This window comes from Gymnoscopelus braueri (assembly GCF_963280865.1).
Source record: "Gymnoscopelus braueri genome assembly, chromosome: 24".
Taxonomy (NCBI): domain Eukaryota; kingdom Metazoa; phylum Chordata; class Actinopteri; order Myctophiformes; family Myctophidae; genus Gymnoscopelus; species Gymnoscopelus braueri.
In genome coordinates, this window is record NC_137626.1 from 6,866,498 (window position 1) to 6,889,942 (window position 23,445).

A 23,445-nucleotide genomic window follows, 5' to 3' on the forward strand; every position below is an offset into this window, starting at 1 on the left:
TGTTAACGCAGCCCATCTACAGGCTCACAACACATTGCTGTGCAACAAATTGTGAGCTTGCAGATCGAGCCGTTTTCAAATCGCATTAAGTGGTTAAGTTGTGCGGTACAGCCCATTCTTGGCACTGCTGTGGGATAGGAGGGGGGGGGGGGGGTTACTTTATAGTGGCCCAGTCTTGACGGTTCATCCCCGACTTAAAACGCTATGGTTTTAAAAAATACACAGATGACGGAACTGGAATGGCTTATTTTAGAGAAGACTCTTCATATAACTCTCCAGGATAGAGTGAGCAAGAATTTTATTTGAACTCTTTATATTTTCGTCTTTTTTCTATTTTTTTTTTCTCCATGTGAATCCCCTTGAAAGATGATTTTGGCAGACAAGGGGTTGAAAAACGTCTGTCGTTGAATCTCTCCCGTCTTAACCCATTAAGACCTGAGGCGATTCTTAAAAATGTTTTCTAAATCCTAACAGTTTTTTGAAAAAAATAAATCTAAAAATATTTCAAGATTTTTCAAAAAAATAGCAGATCTACAAGCTCATGGCCGCGCTATGAGCTTGTATATCTGCTATTTTTTGCATAGCCAAAGAAATCTAAAAATGACACAGATGCGTTCCCGGTCTTAATGGGTTAAAAATCGGCGGAAACAGGAGACGGTTTCCCAGAAGCGTGCTAGCGCCAACGACCTTTCCCCCACGCGTAAACCGAGGCCGTCGATTTTGGTAAGAGTTTGGAACGTTGTCGTTTTTCAGTGGCAAGCCGTTTTTGGCCCCACAAGTCCTCCTGCTTCCTGGTTGTTGTCGTCGCCAAGTCACTTGCCGGCTCATTTTCACGCACGCTAATGGTCCGTCCACACCAAGTACTAGAGCTTTAACTATAAATACAGTTTTAAAACTCCTTCTAGCTCAAGTGGATGGCTGAGTCCCGTACCACAACGCTTAATGACACACAGCGGTGAACGATGTATAAATTAAGGTATAGTCTTTCGTGTGTGGACGGCCCCTTAAATCGTATGCGTTAATTCAAAGCTGCATTCCTTGTGTGTGCGAGTGAGTAGAGTATGTTAATACAATGCGACCAACAACTGCGGTGGTTGTAGTTGGCCTATACCTGGTTTACAAGTGGTATTGCATGAAGCCGAACATTAATGATGCACGACGCTCAAAAGTCGATTTATCCTCTGCCCAAACTGATTTTCTATATTAGCTCAGCAGTAGACATTTTGGCGGTTGCGTGGGGGGGGGGGGGGGCCTCCGGGTTCGAATCCCATGACATGAAGGTTATGGATTGCAGCCTTAAACCCTGAGATTGTACGAAATGGTACATTTTGGTTCCATTTGCACAATCTCATCGTTTAAAAAAAAACGGATAAAGACCAGGACGGCAGGAGGGGCAACAAAACGGCATCCACTTTCACAGCTTTTCCAAAACCCTTCCAATCGGTTGATTTGAATTCAGAGGGAAAAGTCGGTGTCAACACAGCTCTGAGAAACCCCGAAATCGAGCTCATTTACATGACAAATCGGTCATTAAACAAGGCTTTGATTCCCAAAAGCATGTCGTTGCTGTCGGTTGGAAACCTCGTGTCCAAAACTGTAACTTTTCAGGATTGAAATAGAAAAATAGCAAAAAAAAAAAAAAAGAAGATCGACTAACTCAAAACGGGTCGCTTTGCGACGCGCTTTGAGCTTGTAGATCTGTTATTTGTGATACTTTTGTCTGACACTGTAGTATGATCAAGTACGGCATTAATTTACGAAAAAACAAAAAGTTAAAAATATGGAGATAAAGAGGTTTCTGCCCCCGACAGCAACGCTGTTACCACTATGATGAGAAGTGCCGATCGACTTGAATTTGTCTTTAAAATGTACTTTTTCTTCTACTTCCATTGACTCACTCTTACCCAGTCATTCATTCATTCATTCACTCACTCACTCACAATCAAGCCACATTCTGGGTAAGAGCGTCAGCCAAGTAAAAAAGAACACTAAAGGGAAGTGTAAATGGATATTCATACAGCGGTAGTGCTTTTGGGAAACAGCTCATCAAAAACCCTGTGACAAAAATTTGAACTCCGGTAAGACGAACGAGAAGTCGTGTCGAGTTGCGTTGCGTCATCATCGCAGTGGTTTTATTTTTTTAAATTCTATTTATATTTTTTTTGCCAAGGTTTGATTTAGTTCAAGCCTAGTTTGATTTTTTCCTTCCAAATAAAATTTTAACTAAAGAAAATGTTTAAACCCAAATAGGACATTAAATACATCTTTTATTTGTCAGATTTTGGCCAGTATATATATTTTCTTTGGCCAGTTATAAATGACAATAAGAACAAAAGGGGAAAAAAATAAAATAAGTGAAGAAAGTACTAATTTTGAAAGGCACAGTACATAAACAAACAAATGATCCTCCATTTTGTTTCGTTAAAAAAATAAGGAAAATGCAGTCATTTGTAAGCGGTGAAATAAAGAACGACAAGTCCTAAGAGTCTACATTTGCTATCATTGTTGCCAGCAGGGGGGGGGGCAACCAAACAACGCCTCCTTGCTGAACCAAAAGACTCTGGCTTTTCTGAAACATTCCGATAAGACCAGTGTTCTCAAAGAGGGGGGGTGGGGGTCCAGGGACCCTCAGGGTTCCGTGTGGTGCTTCCAAATGAACCCTTACAGGTGTGTAACTCTTATGAGAGTCATGGGGGGGGGGGTCCTTGAATAAAAATAAAACAAATAAAAAATAAGTTTGAGAACCACTGCGATAAAACGGTCGGGAAGCTCCTTCTCTCTCTAGACCCTTCTCTCAATATTAAACATCTGTTTCAGGCCTGGGCGAACTCATAGTAATGGAATACATTTTCAACGAGTGGGGGGTGGGTGGGATACCGTAACAAACCTTGATTCACGAGTGACAACTACGTCTGAGGCTGGTTTAAAAAGTAAAAACTGGTAAGAAAACCAAGAGCGTCTCAGCAAAAAAAACAAAAAACACAAAAAGGTACGTTCAAATCCGACGTCTGCCCAGGTTCTCTCTAAGCTGCTTCCTCCTCTCTGTCTGGCTCCGTTAGGCCAGAGAACCCACAGCCTCAGAGCTACAGAAGGGGTTCAGACAGAGCTGGGAGTCTGTCTGTCTGTCTGACTGACTGTCAGTCTGAATCGGGGGGGGGGGGGGGGGGGGGGGGGGGGGGCGCGGACGGCAGCTACGAGATCCGATCCGTTTTAAAATCGGCGATTCGAGTTCACGTTCTGAGGCAGAGCGTCGACGTTACAGGGGGGGGGGGAGAGGGGGGAGAGGAGCGGAAGGGTTCTCTCAAAACGTCCCGCTTGACGATACACTATGAAAAAAATCACGCAGCGTGCAAAACGCCTCGATAGTTTTCATTTAGTTGGTTATTGTATGTTCACCAGAAAACTTCATTGGGTATATAAATGTGTCCTTCGCATTCCCTACAGAAGAAAAAAACTAAATGAGCTAGGATTGTTAGCGGTCTTCACGGAAAGAAAAAAAATACAACAACTAAAGACTAAACAAAGGGGCGCCTCTAGCTGGTAGGTAACGAAGACTTTGCGGGGGGGGGGGGGGGGGTGAAGAAATGACCGGATGTGACCTCTTTAGAAGGACGACAGCTGGTGAAGACAGTCTGGGAGGGAGGGAAGGAGGGAGGGAGGGGTGGGTGTAGAAAAGAGGAGGTGCTGGAGGGGGGGGGGAGGTGGGTAGGGGAGTAGGGAGCAGAAGGCAGGGGGGGGGGGAAGAGGATGTCTAGTTGCCCCACCAGTCCACCTGGGAGTGGGTGTAGTTGCCTCCGTAGCCGTCGCCGCTGTAAAAGTTACCGAAACCACCTGGGAGAAAAGGGAAGAGTTGAGAACATGCATGGATTAAAAGCAGACATAAAAAAATCTCACAACCTTAAAGGAGAAATCCGGACATTTTAAGTGTTATCTTTGATGTGTCGTTACTCACCTACCGACGTAGAAAGTGGCGTTGATTTTTCAACTCAAACATGCACTGAAAGTCCCTGAGAAGCTATCGCTAATGCCGAACGTGGCAGAACGTTCTCTCCCAGAACCTGGCAACTCGGTGTTGCCAGGCAGAGAAATAAGCAAACAACGTTAGCTCGTTCGGCATTAGCGATAGCTTCTCAGGGACTTTCAGTGCATGTATGAGTATCATGAGACTCTACAATGAGTAGTAGTAGAGAAAAAAATAACTTTGCATCGGTTATAATAGACGAATTTCACTTAGCCACGCGCTCCCATTATGCCAACGGAGGGGGTCGAAAAAATGACGTCAGGGGAATCGCTGGAAAAAATCAACGCCACTTTCTACGTCGGTAGGTGAGTAACGACACATCAAAGATAACACTTCAAATGTCCGGATTTCTCCTTTAATGTGTGATTTGTGAAACATTATGAAAGGAGCCCCCTTCTACATACTGCCAACCAGGTCAAAAGAATGACAGATTGAGGCTTTAACCTTTGCTTTTATATGAAATATCCGAGACTGTTAAGATGTTATGGAAGATGCTTCTGAAACATATTGCTAGTTTGACCTCTTCAAATGCTACTAATCTTAAAATAAGAACCGAAAATAGCCCCATCTACAATATGTTGTTATATATTTTCCATGCACAACCATAGAAGACATGCTGGCTTCTATGGATTACAAATGACTGAAATGAGAACTGTAATCCATGAACATGACAAATGTTAAGTGTCTTGAGACAACTTGTTGTGATTTCACACTTTAATAAAATTGAAATTGAAATTGAATTGACAACAACAGGTGGAGTTATCTTTCCAGGACACTGGTCCTGCTTAAACTCATTTAATATGATGTGGTCAGGGAGTCGATAAAGAGGTTCAGGCCCACCGCCGTCGGACCACAATTTGCGCTCACCACACGTTGTTGCTCTTTCACATGTAAAAACATCCATCTCTAAACATCAGCACTGTAGTGGCTTTGGGGTCCCCATGTGTTCCGTTAATGTTCGTAAATGCGCCGAAAACAGCTGCTCTAGAGCGGCTGCTTACAATGTGTGACACAGACACGGGGCGGGACAAAGTAGAAATCGGGCCATTAGTCCCGTTAGAATTGCCTTCGCGTGTGAACTGGCGCGCCGAACAGACCCTTACCTCCTACGAAGCCGCGGTTCCCGCCGTGCCCCGCCTGGCCACGACCCCCGCGGCCTCCGAAGCCCCCTCCGCCACCACCGGTGTTGGTCTGCCGGTAATCGCGTGCTCCGAAGCCGCCGGAGAACCTGGGGGTGGAAAGCGATACGTTAGAAAAGCTCCCATCGAACAAGAACTTCAAGGACCAGAACACAGGACCACAAAACACTGTGTGTGTGTGTGTGTGTGTGTGTGTGTGTGTGTGTGTGTGTGTGTGTGTGTGTGTGTGTGTGTGTGCGTGCGCTTGTATGACCAGTATACATGTATACAAGTTTAGTAGGATCTTAATGAATTGAATACACAGGACCACAATGGAAACAAGCCCCTAGGGCTTTTTGTGTTATCCTTTTAACATTGTCATTGTAAACCGTACTTCTGTATAATCTGCAAAACTGTTCATAAAATACTCAATCAATCAAAGCATAGGAGAAATGGACGTGGTGGGGACAATTTTGGTTCGCACAGAAAAAAAAGTTTTATGGTTGGAAAAATATTTTTAGAGATACATACAATTAGAAAACGATTCAGGTTGGGGTTATGATTATGATTAGACATTTAGAAGTTAGGTTTAGGGATTAGAGATACGAGTTATGCCTGATTTAAACTTAGTTGCGTGCTGGACTGCTGGTATCATGCAACGAAAAATTGCCAATCTAAAATTGCCGATCTGCCATTTTTCTTTACGCTTTAGGTGAAAAAACGATCACAAATTTGTAAATTATGGCATTCATAAAATAGCCGTCCAAATTTTTTTGATGTCCTCAGTATAATAGTATAAACGGAGCGAAAATAACAATACCTCGGCACTTCAGGAGAGACTACCAAAATAAAATAAACAGGAGCACTGGACTGGTCTGCACCTGTTTTAATGTTTTGCAAAGGGGTGACTGATGTTTCCCCTTTCCGTCTTCCTCCGAGTCAAACAGTTTGACAGTTTCATGTCATTTGGGTAGTCTCTCCTTAAGTAGCCGGGTATTGTTATTTTCTCTGATGCCAGTTGTCCCTGTTGGAGCACCGACTAGCCCTTCTACCTTCTGCTGGCTGAAGCCAATGGACTTCACTTTACCCATAGTAACACTAACATGTGTGTGTAGTGATAATTTAGTCGACTAAATAAATATATATATATATATAAATGCACCATGTACCTTCTTTCACTGACGATAACAAAAATAACTAAGTTATGACTAATACTAAATATATTGACAATTTCGTCAGCAAATAAAAACTAGACTAGAAAATGTCAGGGGGGGACTAGTGGAGAAGAGTAAATCCAGTCAAACTAAAAAGTCATTTTATGCTTGGTTGCGCTCGGGTGTTCCGCTCTGAGGATAGCAGATTCTACAAGCTCACAGCACGTCGCAGCAAGGCGCGTTGGTGAGCTTGTAGATCGGCTATTTTCACCACGCAAACAAAGTGAAAAATCAGTTAATAGGACGCCATCAAGGCACCGGCAAAAAAAAAAAAAAAGATTTAAATCGACAAAAATCTTATGATATTTAGTCAACTAAAACTAAAACGTTTCAGATGACTAAAATATGACTAAAACTAAATGACATTTTATTCAAAAGACTGACTAAACTAAATACAAATTTGCTGTTAAAAATGAATGGGCGTGGCAGTCCAGGCACCCTAGGCTGCGATGTCAGCCTGACAACGTGTCGCGGGTTCGAGTACCGATCGTGACGACCTTTGCTGTGTGTCACTCACTCCCCATTTCCTGTCAGTCTACTGTCCTATAAATAAAGGCAAAAAATTAATCTTTATTTAAAAAAAAAACACTGGTGTGTGTGTACCTCTTGGAGCGCCCTCTGCTGGTGCTCTTGTGCTGGTGTTCGTACGCCAGGCTCTCCAGCCACGAGGGAACCTCCTGTTTGGCCTCCACTAGGATGTCCAGCAGGTCTTTAGTGATGTTGCCGTTCTTGTCGTTGAAGAATGACGTGGCCAGTCCTGAGCACGCACGCACACACACACACACACACACACACACACACACACACACACACACACACACACACACACACACACAAAAGTCGTACAATTAGTCGTACATACATTCTGGGGGGGCCATAAGCCGAGTGGTTAGTGAGCCCGCCTGGTCGTTCCAGGTGCAATTCCACCCCAGAAAATTACCTTTTTTATATGGATTAGTCACCCCATGGAGACTTGAATTCATGGATGTTTTTTTTTTTTTTTTTTTGTCGCATTCCTAAGCCAATAATTTGATGACCAGTGGACCGCTAGGCAGCGGTTCCGGTAGGAGACACACAAAGGAGACCTCTTTGTGTCTCCTACCGGAACCGCTGGCCAGTCATCTAATTTATTGTCTAAAAAAAATATCCATCAATTCAAGTCTCCATGGGGTGATTAAACAGAAAAAAAGTCATTTTAGGGGTGAACTATCCCTTTAAGCCCTAATTGTGCCCTGAGCGCCGTAGAATGGCTCACTGCTCCTAGTGATTATAGGATGGGTAATGAAAATTTCACGTATGTGCAAATATACAGTGACAAAAAACATGCCAAGGAGTGGGGACTAATCTATTGTATTCCTCTTATTCCAAGAGGAATTACATTGTCTTTATGGAATAGGTATGGAAATGTGTCATGGGTCTGCTGCTGCGTTCCTTCATGAAGAGAGGGAGATGCACCTAAAATAATACATCCGATCATGACATTGACCATTGTCTGACTGACCGTACATTTCAGCATTCTGTTTTGGCACTTAACCCGTTAAGGCCTGAGGTTGAGACCTGAGGTTGATTCTAAAAATGTTTTCTATATCTTTTTTTTTTTTTTTTACATAAAAAAATATGAAAGAAATATAAAATATTGAAATATTTAAAAAACTAAAATATCTCAAAATATGTTGTTCCAGATATCCCCAGAAGCAAAGATTTGAGTTACAGACGTTCGCTTAAAAAATATGTATATATTCAAAGATTAGCAAAAATGTTCACTATTTTTCAAAAATAGCAGATCTACAAGCTCATTGTAGATCTGCTATTTTTGAATAGCCCAAACAAATCTTGAAAAATGACACAGCTGCGTTTCCAGGTCTAAATGGATTCATGTGATGAAATGGGACTCCCAGTTCACAATGACCAAAGCCAGAAGCCATGGAAAACAACAGCATTACTGCCTTCACATCATCCTTACCCAGGTTCCCCACGCGGCCTGTGCGTCCGATACGGTGGACGTACTCCTCTATGTCGCTGGGCAGGTCGAAGTTAATGACATGCTTGACGTTGGAGATATCCAGACCACGGGCTGCCACCTGGTGGCCGGGAAGAGAGAGAGAGCAGGAGGAACGAGAAAGGAGAGGGCAGTGAGTAGTAATATAGTTGATAAATGATATAACCACTTAAACCATATCTACCGATGTGGCATTTTGACAGCAAATTCTGAGTCTTTTGAATATCACACCATTTAGTTTTAGTCGTATTTTAGTCATCTGAAATTGTTTAGTCTTAGTCAATTAATTTCCAAAATATTAGTCTTTTAGTCTTAAACAAAATTAACACTGTAATGTGGCTTTTGTTTTTTGTTTTTATTATTTTATGAATTCTGCCGTCTTTAACTAGGAGAAACATCATTTAATTTCTTTCCAACGCTGCTTGCAGATGGAAAACGCATAAAACAAATAAAGAAATCTCGCATCTTGGCTGGAGTCCTGCCTAACGCACCGAATACACCCGATCTACAAGCTCATAGCATGTCTCCTCAGAATGGGGAGTTAGGGACGCTAGGGTTCAAGTGGTTGATTCATTGACAATAAGTCATATGTACAAAATTGTACATATTTTGTACATATTTATTTTGTACATATTTATTTTTTGTAATATTTGTACATATTTTGTACATATTTATTTTTTGTAATATTTGTACATATTTTGTACATATTTTATAACGCAACACAAGAAAGCTAAAATGTTATTTTCATTGTGGTCCTGTTGAACGTGGAGGGAATAAAAGCAGTATTAGGCACCGTGTCCACAGACAGCCTTTTATGAGCATCATTTATATGGCTTTTTGACAATAATTTGTCGGCCATGTTGTATTGATGCCAATTAAGCATATTTACGCATATAACTAGGATTTCTTAGGACTTAGTATGTTGTTCTGGTGACTTCATAGAAATGGTCTGAGAAGAAAAAAATCTGTTAGAATTCAGCAAACTCCCAGAGATTGAAATAAGGGACACCTATCCTGGGCGCGCGGACGATTTTTTTTGGGGGGTCAAACCCCGCAAAATGCATAGAAAACTATGCATTTTAGAGCCAAGGTATGGCACCTGCCCTACCTTGCCATACCCAATTGACGCCCTGCTGGACTATTAGCTGAAACAATGTAAACATGGACTTTGTGGAAGCGATTCAGCGTGAGGTTGGGTTGTCGACCGGGTTATAAGACACGGACGGGAGAATCAAATGAGCGGCACTTCTCTCCAAAAGCTTTAACTTTTTCTGCTTGACGCGCTCAGCCAAAGAAATGCTGGAGAGCTGCAGCGCGATGCTCGGCCACTTGAAGGAGGAGCACTCCAGCACGTCTTTACCATAGAAATGCATGGCAATGCAGCTCACGGTTACATGTCATCGTTCCGACATTACTAACCCTATCCCTAACCCTAACCGCACGCGGAAGCCACGTAGTCGGAGTAGTGGGATGTCGGACTTATGAGCAGTCACCGCAGCTCACAGACACGGCCCCTTATAGAAGTACAGTTCTTTTTGATCAGACACAAGACATTTATACATTTATAATCAATCGGGTTCAGTCGCTGTTAAGCCAGTTCTTTAGTGAGGACTTAAAAGTTTGAATTCTGACCCACACAGCTTTTTAAATCGGCAACGTACAAAGTCGTCATCACTGACCCTGAAAACCTAATTGTGTAAATCATTCACAATCAATGGTTGCGATCCCGTGGACCATTAGGTTAACCTTTCAGGCCACGACCCACCCAAAAAATCATATTTGAACTTGGGAGACCCCCCCTCCAGTAGGAGCTGAGGCATTACATTTTGTTTGACTCGGTTCCACATAAATATTGTGAAAAAAGCCGATATACAATCTCACGACACTTTAGAAATACGCAGATACCCTAGGCCTAGTGTATTAAGTTTATACACGTATGCTGTATGTTGGTTTGTTTAATGTTGAGTGAGAAAACCCTCCCCAAAATAAAATCATTTGGGGACCCCCCTGGACCCCACAGCTTGAGAACCACTGGTCTAGGCTGGGTCTGATCATGGTCTAAAACACACACAGACAAGACAGACGGGACGGCTATAGATGCTAACCGCTGTGGCCACCAGGATGGGGCATCGGCCCGATCTGAACTGATGCAGCGCCTCCTCCCGGTCCCTCTGCGAGCGGTCGCCGTGGATGCTGGTGCAGGCGTAGCCCTCGCGGTACAGGAAGTCCTCCAAGGCGTCGGCGCCTTTCTTGGTCTCCACGAACACCAGGGTCAACGAGTCCTTCCCTAGAGGGGGCCGGAGAGAGACCAGAGTGAGACTTTTGAACCGCCGGTCCAGAGAATGCATTCAAACCTTCATTCTCTACTACTACGGGCGGAACCTCCTGGCTGAACTTCCTTTTAACCCATTAAGACCGGGAAAGCATCCGCGTCATTTTAGATGTTAACTCTGTGTATATATGTAGCAACATAGGTTTTTCAGAAAACTCTTAGGATTTAGAACAATGGGTTAGAAACATAATTAGATATACAAGCTCTCATCGCGTCACGAAGAGCTTGTACATCTATTTTATTTTTTTTAATACATTTTTATCCCTCGATTTTGTAACCCTTTTTTCACCCGGTGACAATTTTCCAAGTGATCCTGGGCGCTACACTCCCCTCACCAGCCTAGGGAGGCCAGGGCCGAGCTCATGCCTCCTTCAATGCATGAGAGCCAACTGACCTTCTTGTCACCTGACAGGGGGGGGAGTTTCCCCTGGTAGGACGTAGCGTGTGGAAGGAACACGTTTATTCCAACCAGTTCCTTTCCCCTCCATCAGGCGCCCCGGCTGGCCAGGGGGAGGCAGTATAGAGACCAGGACTACTACATGTTTTTGTGAGGTCATTAACTACCCTAGGAGACACGGGGAGAACATGCAAACTCCACACAGAGTAGGCCCTTTCGCCAATCCTTAGATTCATTTTAACACAAATCTTCTCTTCTGGGGGGTTACTGGGACAAAACACATTCAGATGGGGGGTCCGCGGCCAAATACATATCCTTTTTTGGGGGGGGGGGGGGGTCCTTGGTTCGAAAAAGGTTTGAGAACTACTGATTTAGAAGGCAATTTGTAGAATGGGCCTCTTGTCTCAATGGGTTAACCCATTAAGACCTGAAGTCGATTCTACAAAATGTCTTCTAAATCCCAACAGTATTCTCAAAAAAACGTATGTTTCTACATCAGTGACTACTATTTCATGTCAAGGACCCCCAAAACTATATGAATTTGGCCACGGACCCCCATCGCAAAACATTTTGATCCAGGGACCCTCCAGAAGCAAAGATTCGAGTTACAAATGTGCGCTTCAAAACATATATATTCAAAGATTTGCACAAATGTTCTCAATTTTTCAAAAATAGCAGATCTACAAGCTCGTAGTGTAGATCTGCTATTTTTGAATAGCCAAAGTGTAAAATAATGTGTTTTTTTTAGCTCAAATCAAAAAGTGACACAGATGCGTTCCAGGTCTTAAAGGCTTAAGAGATGACAGGCACGTGACAGCAGGGCTCCAGAGTGTGACCAGTTTGGTCACACAAGCGCCCCCAAAAAAAATAATCTATCAAGTGTGACTAAACATTGCATGACATTCAAACAGGTCTATGTCTTTTTGTTTGTTTTTTCTTCTTCTTCTTCTCCCCCCCCCAACCGGCATTCGTATGCCATGTTCACACTGTTAGATACAAAAGACACAAAGACACAAAGCTACACACAGCATATTTGTAGCTTTGCAGCTGGAGTTGAAAGCAGCTCGACTTTTTGGCAGCTTTGTAGCTTTTGCAGCTCAGCTACAAACGTCGGGGTGTATCTTCATATCTTCAATGTCGACGGCTTCCATTGAAAAAGTAATGGTAGCCTGTATCTTTGCAGAGGTCAGTGTGAACGCAGTTTTAGAAGACTTCTCTACCTCCGATATGCTTTTTGCTAAACGTAAAACAAGCATGTATGTCTCCAAATCCCCCCCACCCCCCACCCCCGGAGCGATTGGTGGCAGAGCAGACTGCATACATGCAGGCAGTTCACACTCGACTCTAAAGCGCTTTGGGAGAAAGGCGCCGTGTAAATGCACCGTTTTAACCTTTTAGTAAAAGCAGTTTGCGTCTCTTGCAAGTGCCTTTTTTTTTAACAGAACAGAGCAGCAGGCAGCATGAGAAGGGAAGCAAACCAGCAACCACTGGAATGTTAAAAGTACATAAATATGAATAATAATAATATTCACTGTGGTTCCCTCTCAACACAGTGACCAGAGATGCTCCCAGAAAGAGTTTGGCCACTGACATGGGATTTCTTTCTCTTTTTTTGAGGGGGAGGGTTTGAAGCATTTTAAGAGCATGTCTGCAGACCTGTATTTTGACCTGCATTTTATTTTTTTTATTTTTCCTCCCCTCAATATTTTGCGTCCTACTAATGATAATGTATGTTGACCAGATCTGTAGAGGGTGCAGTTGAGTACATAAAATAGTTTCCGTCTGGCAGACATATTTTATTATCTGCCCAAAAATTGGATTTTACACAACAGGTGGGTGTCCTGAGACGTCTCCCACCAAGCAGAATAGTCTTTCAACATTATAAAACTGCCTTTGTTTCGGTGAAATCTTTTTTTTTCTTATTTTTACACTACAGTTGGAGACCTCTCTCTGTAGTGGAAGTTTCTGTCTATGGGAATTATCACGACTTCTTGGAGAGAACTCGCTAATGCTTTGGACCAGAGCTACAGAAAAGGCTTAGAACCACTGGTCTGACACAAAGAAAAATAAATGCTCCGTTTGCCAACATGTATTTGGCAGTGGGTCACACTGACCGTTGTATATTAACCCATTTAGACCCATACCTTTCAATCCAGGAAAGCATCTGTGTAATGTTACTATATATTGTCACTGTTGGGCAGGAACCTTGTATCTTCAAGTTTCAGATGTTTATGTTTTTTCTTTCCGTAACTTAAGGCCCTACCATAAAAGTAGTGAAAATAGTAGATCTACAAGTGAACGGCTATTTTCACCATTTTAAATAGTTGTTAAAATAACAATAAAAAAGGAACTGTTTTGGATATACAAGGTTTCCACCCAACAACAATAATATATAGCAATATGATTTAAAAATATATATCATTTAAATCAAACAGACGTTTTTCCAAAAACGTAGGATTTAGAAGGTGTTTTTAGAATCGTCCTCAGGTCTAAATAGGTTAACCCCTTTCACCCCTGGCGTCCTTATTTTGGGCAAACACTTTAAAATAGCAGATCTACAAGCTCATTAACGCGACGCGATACAACGCGCTGTGAGCTTGTAGGTCTTCTATTTCCGCGATTCATCGGACAACAGAGTATGCAGGGCTTTTTTAAGTGGTATCGCCGGGGGTGTCCATGACAAGAGCCGGGCCAAACTCCTTCCATGAAGGGCTCTGCCTCGGAACGAGGATCACAACACGCACGATGGCAAACATATATACACACACACACACACACACACACGTGCGCTCGCTCTTGCACGCTCACACACACACACACTGAACTCAACTACGACTTTTTGAATCAAGAAAGAAAAATCAACCGAAATATATGTCCAAATGAGGCAAACGTAATGACACATAGCAATATGTATGATGCTAAAAATAATAATAATAATAATAATAAAGGACAGGCGGAGTCAGAAAAAGCCACTACGTTAAGAGAGGAAGCAGGCAAAAATATATACTAAACGAGAAAAAACAAAACAAAAAAAAACAAGGAGGGTGTGGAATGACAGAAAAGTTGTCAGAGTACAAATATCTTACCGGGTTTCTCTATGTTGTCTCCTGCATTGTCCTGAACCTCGCTGGGGATCACTTAAGATAAAAACCACACCAACCGGCCATGTATAAACACCAGACACAAACCAAAAACCACGTTCTCTGACACTTTCAGTCAAATCTCACAACCTCTGTTGTGGGAACAATATGGGGTTGCTTTTTTTTTTTTTTACTAGGGTTCCCGTCTGACTTTTAATCAATACTACAGCCCAACAAAAATTTGCATCAGCCATTGTTGGACAAAAGTTTATGCTTTAAAAAATAGCCCATCTACAAGCTCACAATGTGTCGCAATGCCACGCGTTGTGAGCTTGTAGATATATATTGTAGTTATGTAGGCTAATTTTTTTTTTTTACTATGTTTTGAATAGGTTTTAAGTTGTTGAAGTGTATTTTATATTCACTTGTTTGCTTGTTCATGGTATGGTTAAAGTTAAATGCTCTTTTGATATAATGAAGCTTAAAGCGGCACTATGCAACTTATTTTATTGTGAATAAAATGTAATGTTGTCCAATCTGTATGGTAGAGAATGTTAATACGATATAACTTAAAACAATTGAGGTTGTGTTCTGTCTCCCTGCCCTTCTATTGAGACATTAAGATCGTGTCAAAGGTCATGTCTCACCTATAGACACAGACAGGATCCGGCACAAATTTTGACCTGATGGTCAAGATTCAATTTATCCCCCCCCCCCCGAGCAAGCAGGCAGGCTCTATCAGCTCAATGCTAAAAACGTCAGCACTTTGCGCGGGAAAGCGGATTCAAATCCGGGGTAGAAGAGGAAAGTTACATAGTGCAGCTTTTGCACTTTTTGACAAAGTTTCGGTCAAAACATCGGCAATTGGTGAACTAGGACTCTCCTAAATCGGTCAGGCTCTAACCGAAACAGTCACGGGTATGACATCACGTCTTTGTTATTATTTTAGGGAGTCAATGTGACTGAAAATGAGAGAGAAGGTGACACACGCAGGTACTGCAGGGTTTTAAGCGGACATTGTACGACTTTGCTAGCACATAAAAGGACAACACTTACATAAAAAGTGTAGATACGGTTCACGTTCGCTGCTTGGCGAATACATAAGAACTTAATGTACTATTGTTTCTTGCTTCTGGTGAGGACAAAAAAGACACTAAACTCACCACAGAACAGAAATATATCTACTTTGGTTTTTGAGCTACATAACCTAACCTCCTAACAGACACACAACGCTAATATTTTTTCGGTTCAAATAGTTTTTTTTGTTTCCTTCATTGACAAATGTCCCCTAATGTTTAACTCAATAGCTAACAGGGGAAATGCTTCAGCATGGAGCACACATACATGTTTATACCAATAAGATAGTGTAGTGGTGTTGTGTGTGCAGGGCAGGCGTTATTCTTGGTGTGTGCGCGTGTCTCACCTGTGGCGTTGAGCAGGTCGAGGAGGAAGGACCTCTTGTCGCTCTCCTCCACCCACACCACCTTCTGGGTGATGTTCTCCGAGGTGGAGCCCACGCGGCCCACCGCCAGGAAGATGTACTCTTCCAGGAAGTCACGAGCTAGGACCTGAACGCACACACACACACACACACACACACACACGACTGAGTTAACCCATGGATTAACCCTGTTACACCCATACGTTGTTATACCTTTCAAGCCGGGAACGCCTCCGTGTCATTTTAGTTGTTGATAGAGAGACACCTGTACCTGTAATTGTACCTGTTGCTAGTGACAGCGAGCAGGGGTTACGTGTCTGTAAACACACGGTTGCGTAGAGCAGGGGTTCCCAAACCTTTCAGGTCGTCAACCCCAAAAAATAATCATATTTCACAAGGAATTGTAGGAGTTGAGGCATTACATTTAGTTTGACTCTGTTCCATACAGATACTGTACATATTGTGAAAATAGCCGAACTACAAGCTCACAACACAATTGTGAGCTTGTAGTTTCGGCTATTTTCACAATTTGTGCCTCTTTCTTAGGTTTCTGACAATTTGGCCAATGTTTGACCATTTTCTATAGTATTGTTTGTTACTTTTATCATTTTAATTTTAGAGGTATTAAAAAGGTCTTAACACATTCCCTGCCATTGACTGAGACCACCGTCAGTTAAAAGTCCTTAAATTGCCACTTTAGAAATGCACAGATACCCTGTATACACTTATACTGTATGTTGGTTTGTTTACTGTTGAGCGAGAAAACAATGTTGCGCATTAAGCTAATCATCTGGGGACCCCCCCCCCCCAAAAAATATATATATTTTGGGGATCGCCCTGGGAGAGCCCGACCCCCCCAGTTTGGGAAACAGTGGCGCAGCGCACCTGAATCTCTTTGGGGAAGGTGGCGCTGAACATCATGGTCTGTCGGAGGCCTTTGGGCGGCATGGTGTCCTGTTCTACGATGCGTCTGATCTGAGGTTCGAATCCCATGTCCAACATGCGATCTGCCTCGTCCAGGACCAGGTAGCTAAGAGAGAGAGAGAGGAAATAACATGGTAACATCAGCATCTGTGTCTTTTTACATTTTAGCGTTGGCCATTCGAAAATAACAGAAATTTCAGGCAACAACATTGTAGATCTGCTATTTTCAAAACTGAACATGTTCTATGTCAAATCTTTGAACATATCTATATATATTTTTAAGTGGACATTTTTAACTTGCTTCTGGGGGGTTGAGCTTGTACCACTCACTTGTATGTCTAAGTGAGTGGTTCTCAACCTGTGGGTCAGGACCCCCCAGAGGGGTCCCTACATGATTGGGGGGGGGGGTCCCCAGATGACAGTGAAGCGACAATTTAAGGACCTTTTTAATATCTCCAAGAAAAAAAGAAAAGAAAAACACCATTACTGCATCAAAAGTAATCAACAAACTATACTATAAAAACTGGTCAACATTGGCCAAGCGTAGATCGGCTCTTTTCACAACATTTATCCGTGGAACCAAGTCAAACAAAATAGAATGCCTACAAAGTGCTTATATGATTATTTTGGGGTTGTCGTGGGCCTGAAGAAGAGGTCTTACTTGCAGTAGTCCAGTCCAATCTTCCCTCTCTCCATCATGTCCACCAGTCTTCCGGGCGTGGCCACCAGCAGGTGGCAGCCTCTCTCCAGCTCCCTGATCTGCTGGCCGATGTCTGCCCCTCCATACACCACACAGGGACGCACCTTGGAGCGGTACGCAAACTGCACACACACACACACACACACAGGTTTGCATTACCATACTTGTGAGCAGTGGTGTAAAGTAACTAAGTACATTTACTTAAGTACTGTACTTAACACATACAGTGCCAAGATCGCATCGATGCGTTCTTTCAAATCCATCGCTTGAGTGCCAGGATTCCAAAGAACGCATTGATGCGTTGTTTTGAATTTTCATTGTTTAATCTGTGATCGCACGGCTGTGTTTATTTCTCATCAACACTTTCGTTTTCCACTTACGTCACACTCACCCGGAGCCGGATGTAAAAAAGAAATTGTTAATATTTTTTGGGGAAAATGAAAAAAATTAAATACAATAAAAAAATGTAATAAAATAAATGAAAAAAGTAATCGAAAAAACACGCCCCCCTCGCGTATTAGGAGGGCAGGGTGAGTCACCAGAACCAAGGACGGGTATTGACCCTATGAACAATTTAATATAGGTATGGTTTTGCCCACTCTTTCGATAATGAAATCTTGTCTGGCTCATGGACTAATGTAGGAAGAGACACCGTTTCACCCCTGCTGGTGTCAGAAGCAATTAGGCTCTATTCAAGCGGATGGGTTTTGGCTGAACTTTACACTTGGATTTTATTACCTTAATAAACATTGTCATAAATGCTATATGCTTCCAGGCGCTAGGTTTAACCCATTAAGACCTGAAGCGATTCTTAAAAAATGTTTTCTAAATCCTACGTTTTTTCAAGATTTAAAAAAAATAGCAGATCTACAAGCTCATAAGCTTGTAGATCTGCTATTTGAATAGCCAAAGACTTTAAAGATTGATGATGCCTTTACGGTTTTAATGGGTTGAACCAGATCATAATGAGAGCAACAAAAAAAAAGATTCTAGATGTAACCGTACTTCAGAATTCCAACTCAAGTTACTAGTGAGAGAGAGTTAGAGAGGCAGAGACATGGTTGTCATTTTGCACAGCTTGCCCCCATTGAACTTAAAAGGAATAGTTCACCCAAATAATTACTTATTTTCTATCAATTACACACAATTACACGCATGAAGTTGATTTTTTTTTAGTTTTTGTCGCAATCCTGAGCCAATAATTTGATGACCGGCGGAGTCTCCTGATGTCTACCGAGTCTCCTATTGACCAATGACCCAGTCAGCAAATTATTGGCTCAGGAATGCGACAAAAACTAAAACAATCGCCACAAATTCAAGGCTTCACAGGGTGTGTAATTGATAGAAAATAACACATTTTGGGGTACATTTTTTTTTACGGATTTTTTGGCAATCCATAGTCGCCCATCGACAGTGATAGTGACTTTTATAGGGTCACAGTAACCTACTTTTGGTACAGAGAGAGAGAGACAGAAAAGGCAACATTTTTGTATAGTTTGGTAAGATAGTCTTCCCTCTAAGTTGCAATGTTACACAGCTCTGTTTACACATGTATTTATTCCCGTAATATTTAATCGTACATACATTGATTTGTTTTGTTCCCCTTTTGCTTTGGCAATGTTAACGTATGTTTTTTCATGCCAATAAAGCTCCTTTGAATTGAATTGAAATTGAAAGAGAGAGACACAGATAGAGAGGGGGGAGAGAGAGAGAGAGAGAGAGGGGGCGAGAGAGAGAGAGAGACAGACAATAATATTTTGTGGTGATCAGCGGTTTCACTAATCCACTCTGTCTGGCTTGTCAAGTAGACAGCCACACACACACACTCACACATTCCTGTCCTTTGTGTGTGTGTGTGAGTGTGTGTGTGTGTGTGTGTGTGTGTGTGTGTGTGTGTTTACCTTCCTAGCCTCATCATATATCTGTAGGGCCAGCTCTCCTGTGTGTGTATGTGTGTGTGTGTGTGTGTGTGTGTGTGTGTGTGTGTGTGTGTGTGTGTGTGTGTGTGTGTGTGTGTGTGTGTGTGTGTGTGTGTGTGTGTGTGTGTGTGTGTGTGCGTGCGCGCGCTTACCTTCCTAGATTCATCATATATCTGTAGGGCCAGCTCTCTGGTGGGTGCCAGCACCAAAGAGATGGGAAACTGCTTGCGACGGCCGTACTTCCCATTCTCCTGCACGCAAACACAAGACAACAGGGCGTTATGCAGTGTTTTGTTACAACCCCCCCCCCCCCCCCCCCCCCCCCCCATGCTTTCACTCTCCATCCACAAGGCAGTGTTGCCAGATTTCGTGCGAGATACGAGCAACAGGGTCTATGAAAACAAGCCCACAAGAAGCGACTCTAGGCTACATGAGCACTTGACCGATATGCGTAGGCTATTTGAAAATGGCCGATCTACAAGCTTATAGATTGTAGAGCTTGTAGATCTGTTTTCAGAGTTTGGAACATTTGAGACATTTTAACAACACAAATCTTGTATAGGGAGTTGCTGACACCAAATATTGCCAGTTGGGGGGTCCGTGGACAAATATATTAATTTGGGGGTCCTTGACATTACACTTTAGAAACAAGCCAATATAAGCAACTACACTTTATTAACAAGCCCATATAAGCAACTACACTTTAGAAACAAGCCCATATAAGCAAATACACTTTAGACACAAGCCCATATAAGCAACTACACTTTAGAAACAAGCCCATATAAGCAACTACGGTACACTTTAGAAACAAGCCCATATAAGCAACTACACTTTAGAAACAAGCCCATATAAGCAAATACACTTTAGAAACAAGCCCAAATAAGCAACTACACTTTAGAAAAAAGCCCATATAAGCAACTACACTTTAGAAACAAGCCCATATAAGCAAATACACTTTAGAAACAAGCCCATATAAGCAAATACACTTTAGAAATAAGCAACTACACTTTAGAAAAAAGCCCATATAAGCAACTACACTTTAGAAACAAGCCCAAAAAAACACAACCCGCAACTACCAATATGTACAAGTGACTTTATAGAAAAACAAGCCCAAAGTCGCTTATAATAAGAAGACATGGCAAGGCTGTGTGTGACAAGTCAGGGACATGCAGACGAATACACACAATCTAGGGTTGTCACATCATATTCAAACTTCAATATGTATGTCAAATTTGCATGAAAACACCCGTTTCTTGAATCCCCTAAATCCTGAATATGAATTATTGCTTTCCGGCCAAAGGTTAAAGACCACTGCAACTAAAAAAAATCTCATTTGTACCCACTTCCATCCGTGCCGTCGATAATGGAAGCAGGAGGAGGTAGCTATTAGTAGCCATCATTATCTGGATCTTGTGATCATGTCTATGTCCATGTCGTGTGTATGTATGTGTGTTTACTGTGTTTTGGAGTTTCTTATTATCTGCTGTAACATAAACTGCCCAGTTTGGGACATAATAAACTTGAATGGGGGAAGCTTCTATGAAAATAAAAAAACAAACAATATGTTTTTCCATGACGAAAGTATGGCTTGAATGATGACGCATGCGTAAAGATGACAAGCTGAGCGCGATCAATGTCGAGCCTCATTACAAAGCCAGAAAGATCACCACTTAACTCTTAAACTGCCAGGGTTTTTCAAAAATAGCCACTTCCGCCAGCATGTTTCTTTTTTTTTCAATGTTTTAACATTGAAGTGAATGGAGCAGCAACCTTTTGGAAAATGAAATCTCCTGGTTCTTTGTGAAGAACGGAAAAACGGGAAAAAACCCAAAAATAAAGAATCATTTTAGATTATTTTGTTTTTGATACAAAATAAACGTTTATAAACGTTTTTGGCAGTATAAGAGTTAAATAGGCGATCTACAAGCTTGTAGATCTGCAATTTTTGGCGAAACGATTTGTGTAGAGTGACGTAAGAGCGAGAGCGTACCAAGTGCGCTCTTTACAGGTCCCTTTGATCAAGGGTAGATGGGTTCAAAGTGGTACTGAATTTGCAGCTCAAAAAAAAGGTAATTCATCCTAGTGTATGACGCAGGACAATGTCACGATAAATTAAAATCTCCGCGATACGATTACCTAATAACAAATCCACACACACACACACACAGTCACACACACACACACACACGGCCTACCTGTCCAGAGGCTTTGGCTGCAGCCAGCGCCTCTCCCGGCCCGTCTGCGTAGATCTGACTGAGGATGGGCAGCAGGAAGGCAGCCGTCTTACCGGATCCTGGTGGGTGAGAGCACAGCCAACGCTCAGTCTAACAACCGGTACAGGGCCTGCGACATGCCTCATAGCACGCAGCAGGTCAAGGACAACACCCCAAATTGACATGTATTCGACTGCAGACAAAAATGGCAGATCTAAAAGCTCGCAGCGCGGCACGAAGTGACGCACTTGTGAGCTTGTATATCTGCAATTTTTGAATAGCCAACATGTAAATGGATAAAGTGGTTAAAATGATTGTGACACTATATTAACTTATTTTACAGGGGACTTCCGGGGAAAAATAATGGCATCCCTATTTTGGACGTGTCATTATAGGCGATTAAGAAAATAGCAAAACAATTGCACATCTTCTACAGTCTTACAACGTGTCACACTGCAACGTTTACGCGCTGTGTGAGCTTGTGCATTGGCTGTTTTCGCCGCAATATGTCTAGGCATACAGGGCTTTTCAGACGGGGGAGCGACAGCACCTGCGTTCTCGTTCAGCGGGGGTCGCATTGCTTCTCATGTCAACACACAGCAGTGTTTATTTCGTCGACTAAAACTACGACGAAAAATGTCTGTTGACTACATTTTTTTCCACTGACGAAAACTAAATAAAAACTAAATAAAAACCAACCTATGATGACTTAAAGGTAGGGTAAGTGATTTGCTTTGTTTAAAATAAGTGTTAAATAGCTCTATATTCTGATAGTACTCATTGCTATAGAGTGTTTGTTCAGTATTAGGAGTCTCCTTGTCTCTCCACCTCTTTATTAAACAGAAAATGCATTTTCGTTTCAGTTTCAGTTTCATTTCCAATTTTATCCAATCAGGACAGAGAACTCAATCAGGATACAGATTAAACAAGTGAAATTGGAAGTGATGACACTAAGAAATGAGCAGACAAAATTGGAACTGGAACACTATACAAATTAAGCTTAAAAATGGGTACTTTCTCCTGATTGGCTGAGATTTTGACACCTACCGAAAAATGTATTTTCTGTTTATTAAAGAGCTGGAGAGACAGGGAGACATCTGTTACTGAAAAAACACTCTATAGCAATGATTACTATCAGAATATAGTATTTTAACCTTTTAACAAAATACTTTTTGTTTTAACCAAAAAATATCACTTACCCTACCTTTAAACTATGACTAAATATATTGACAATTTGGTCAACAAAGCTAGACTAGAATGTTTGGGATGGACTAGTGGAGAAGAGATCCAGTAGAACTAAGACGAGTCATCGTGGCTGCACGCGGGTGTCAAAGACCGAAAATAGTTGATCTACAAGCTCTTCAACGCATCGCGCCGCGATGCGTTGAAGAGCTTGTAGATCAACTATTTGAGCTTGTAGATCAACTATTTGCTAAGTGAAAATCATTTGGATGCCATCACGGCCCGCCAAAAATAACTTTTAGTCGAATAAATCGACCGTAGATTTAGTCGACTGAACAGAATTTTATTCAAAAGACTTGACTAAAATTAAATAAAAATTTCCTGTCAAAATCAACACTGACACACAGACAACCACTCCGCGAGTAAACGCCCGGTGATCTACGGCTGCGTCAAATCATTGTACTGTGTATCATCGCGTAAACAACAACACACAATCCAGCTCGGCGGGCGTGTGTGTGACACGAGCACAAACGTGACAGTTTTGCGGGAGTGCGCCTGCTCGTCTCTCTGCCTGTCAAGACTAAGCCCCGCCTCCCTACCTGCCCGCTCGCCTCTCATTGAAAATGAATTACTAGGCGCGTCATTGGCTTCCCGCCTGGGGAAACAGTGTTGCCAGATTCTGTGAGAGAAACAAGCAACCAGGTCTAGGAAAACCAGCCCAAAAGAAGCGACTATGGGTGACATGAGCACTTTAACATATACATCAGCTATTTGAAAATAGCAGATCTACAAGCTCACAACGCGTCGCGACGTGTTGTGAGCTTGTAGATCGGCTATTTCAAATAAAATCGTGCAGGGAAATTATAATAAGCTGGATCTGGCAACCCTGCTGGGAAAGTCCTTAA

The 23,445-nt window shown here is 42.2% G+C and overlaps 1 protein-coding gene across 3 annotated transcripts in view; it reads right to left on the bottom strand.

The window, feature by feature from the left end:
- Positions 1 to 3,188: 3,188 nt before the first annotated feature.
- Positions 3,189 to 23,445, bottom strand: part of LOC308080419 (ATP-dependent RNA helicase DDX3X-like) — a 37,375-nt gene continuing 17,118 nt past the window's right edge. For 2 of the 3 annotated variants that reach the window (XM_080422281.1, XM_080422280.1), the window contains exons 9-19: positions 21,341 to 21,438; positions 19,298 to 19,396; positions 17,188 to 17,348; positions 16,488 to 16,632; positions 15,585 to 15,729; positions 14,168 to 14,218; positions 10,458 to 10,639; positions 8,317 to 8,434; positions 6,957 to 7,110; positions 5,125 to 5,249; positions 3,189 to 3,831 (exon numbers count right to left, since the gene is read on the bottom strand). In XM_080422281.1, coding sequence (XP_080278407.1) covers positions 3,752 to 3,831; positions 5,125 to 5,249; positions 6,957 to 7,110; positions 8,317 to 8,434; positions 10,458 to 10,639; positions 14,168 to 14,218; positions 15,585 to 15,729; positions 16,488 to 16,632; positions 17,188 to 17,348; positions 19,298 to 19,396; positions 21,341 to 21,438 — 1,358 coding nt within the window. In that variant the 3' untranslated portion in view covers positions 3,189 to 3,751. The remainder of the gene's footprint in view (positions 3,832 to 5,124; positions 5,250 to 6,956; positions 7,111 to 8,316; positions 8,435 to 10,457; positions 10,640 to 14,167; positions 14,219 to 15,584; positions 15,730 to 16,487; positions 16,633 to 17,187; positions 17,349 to 19,297; positions 19,397 to 21,340; positions 21,439 to 23,445) is intronic. The other variant, XM_080422282.1, reaches the window with a different exon arrangement.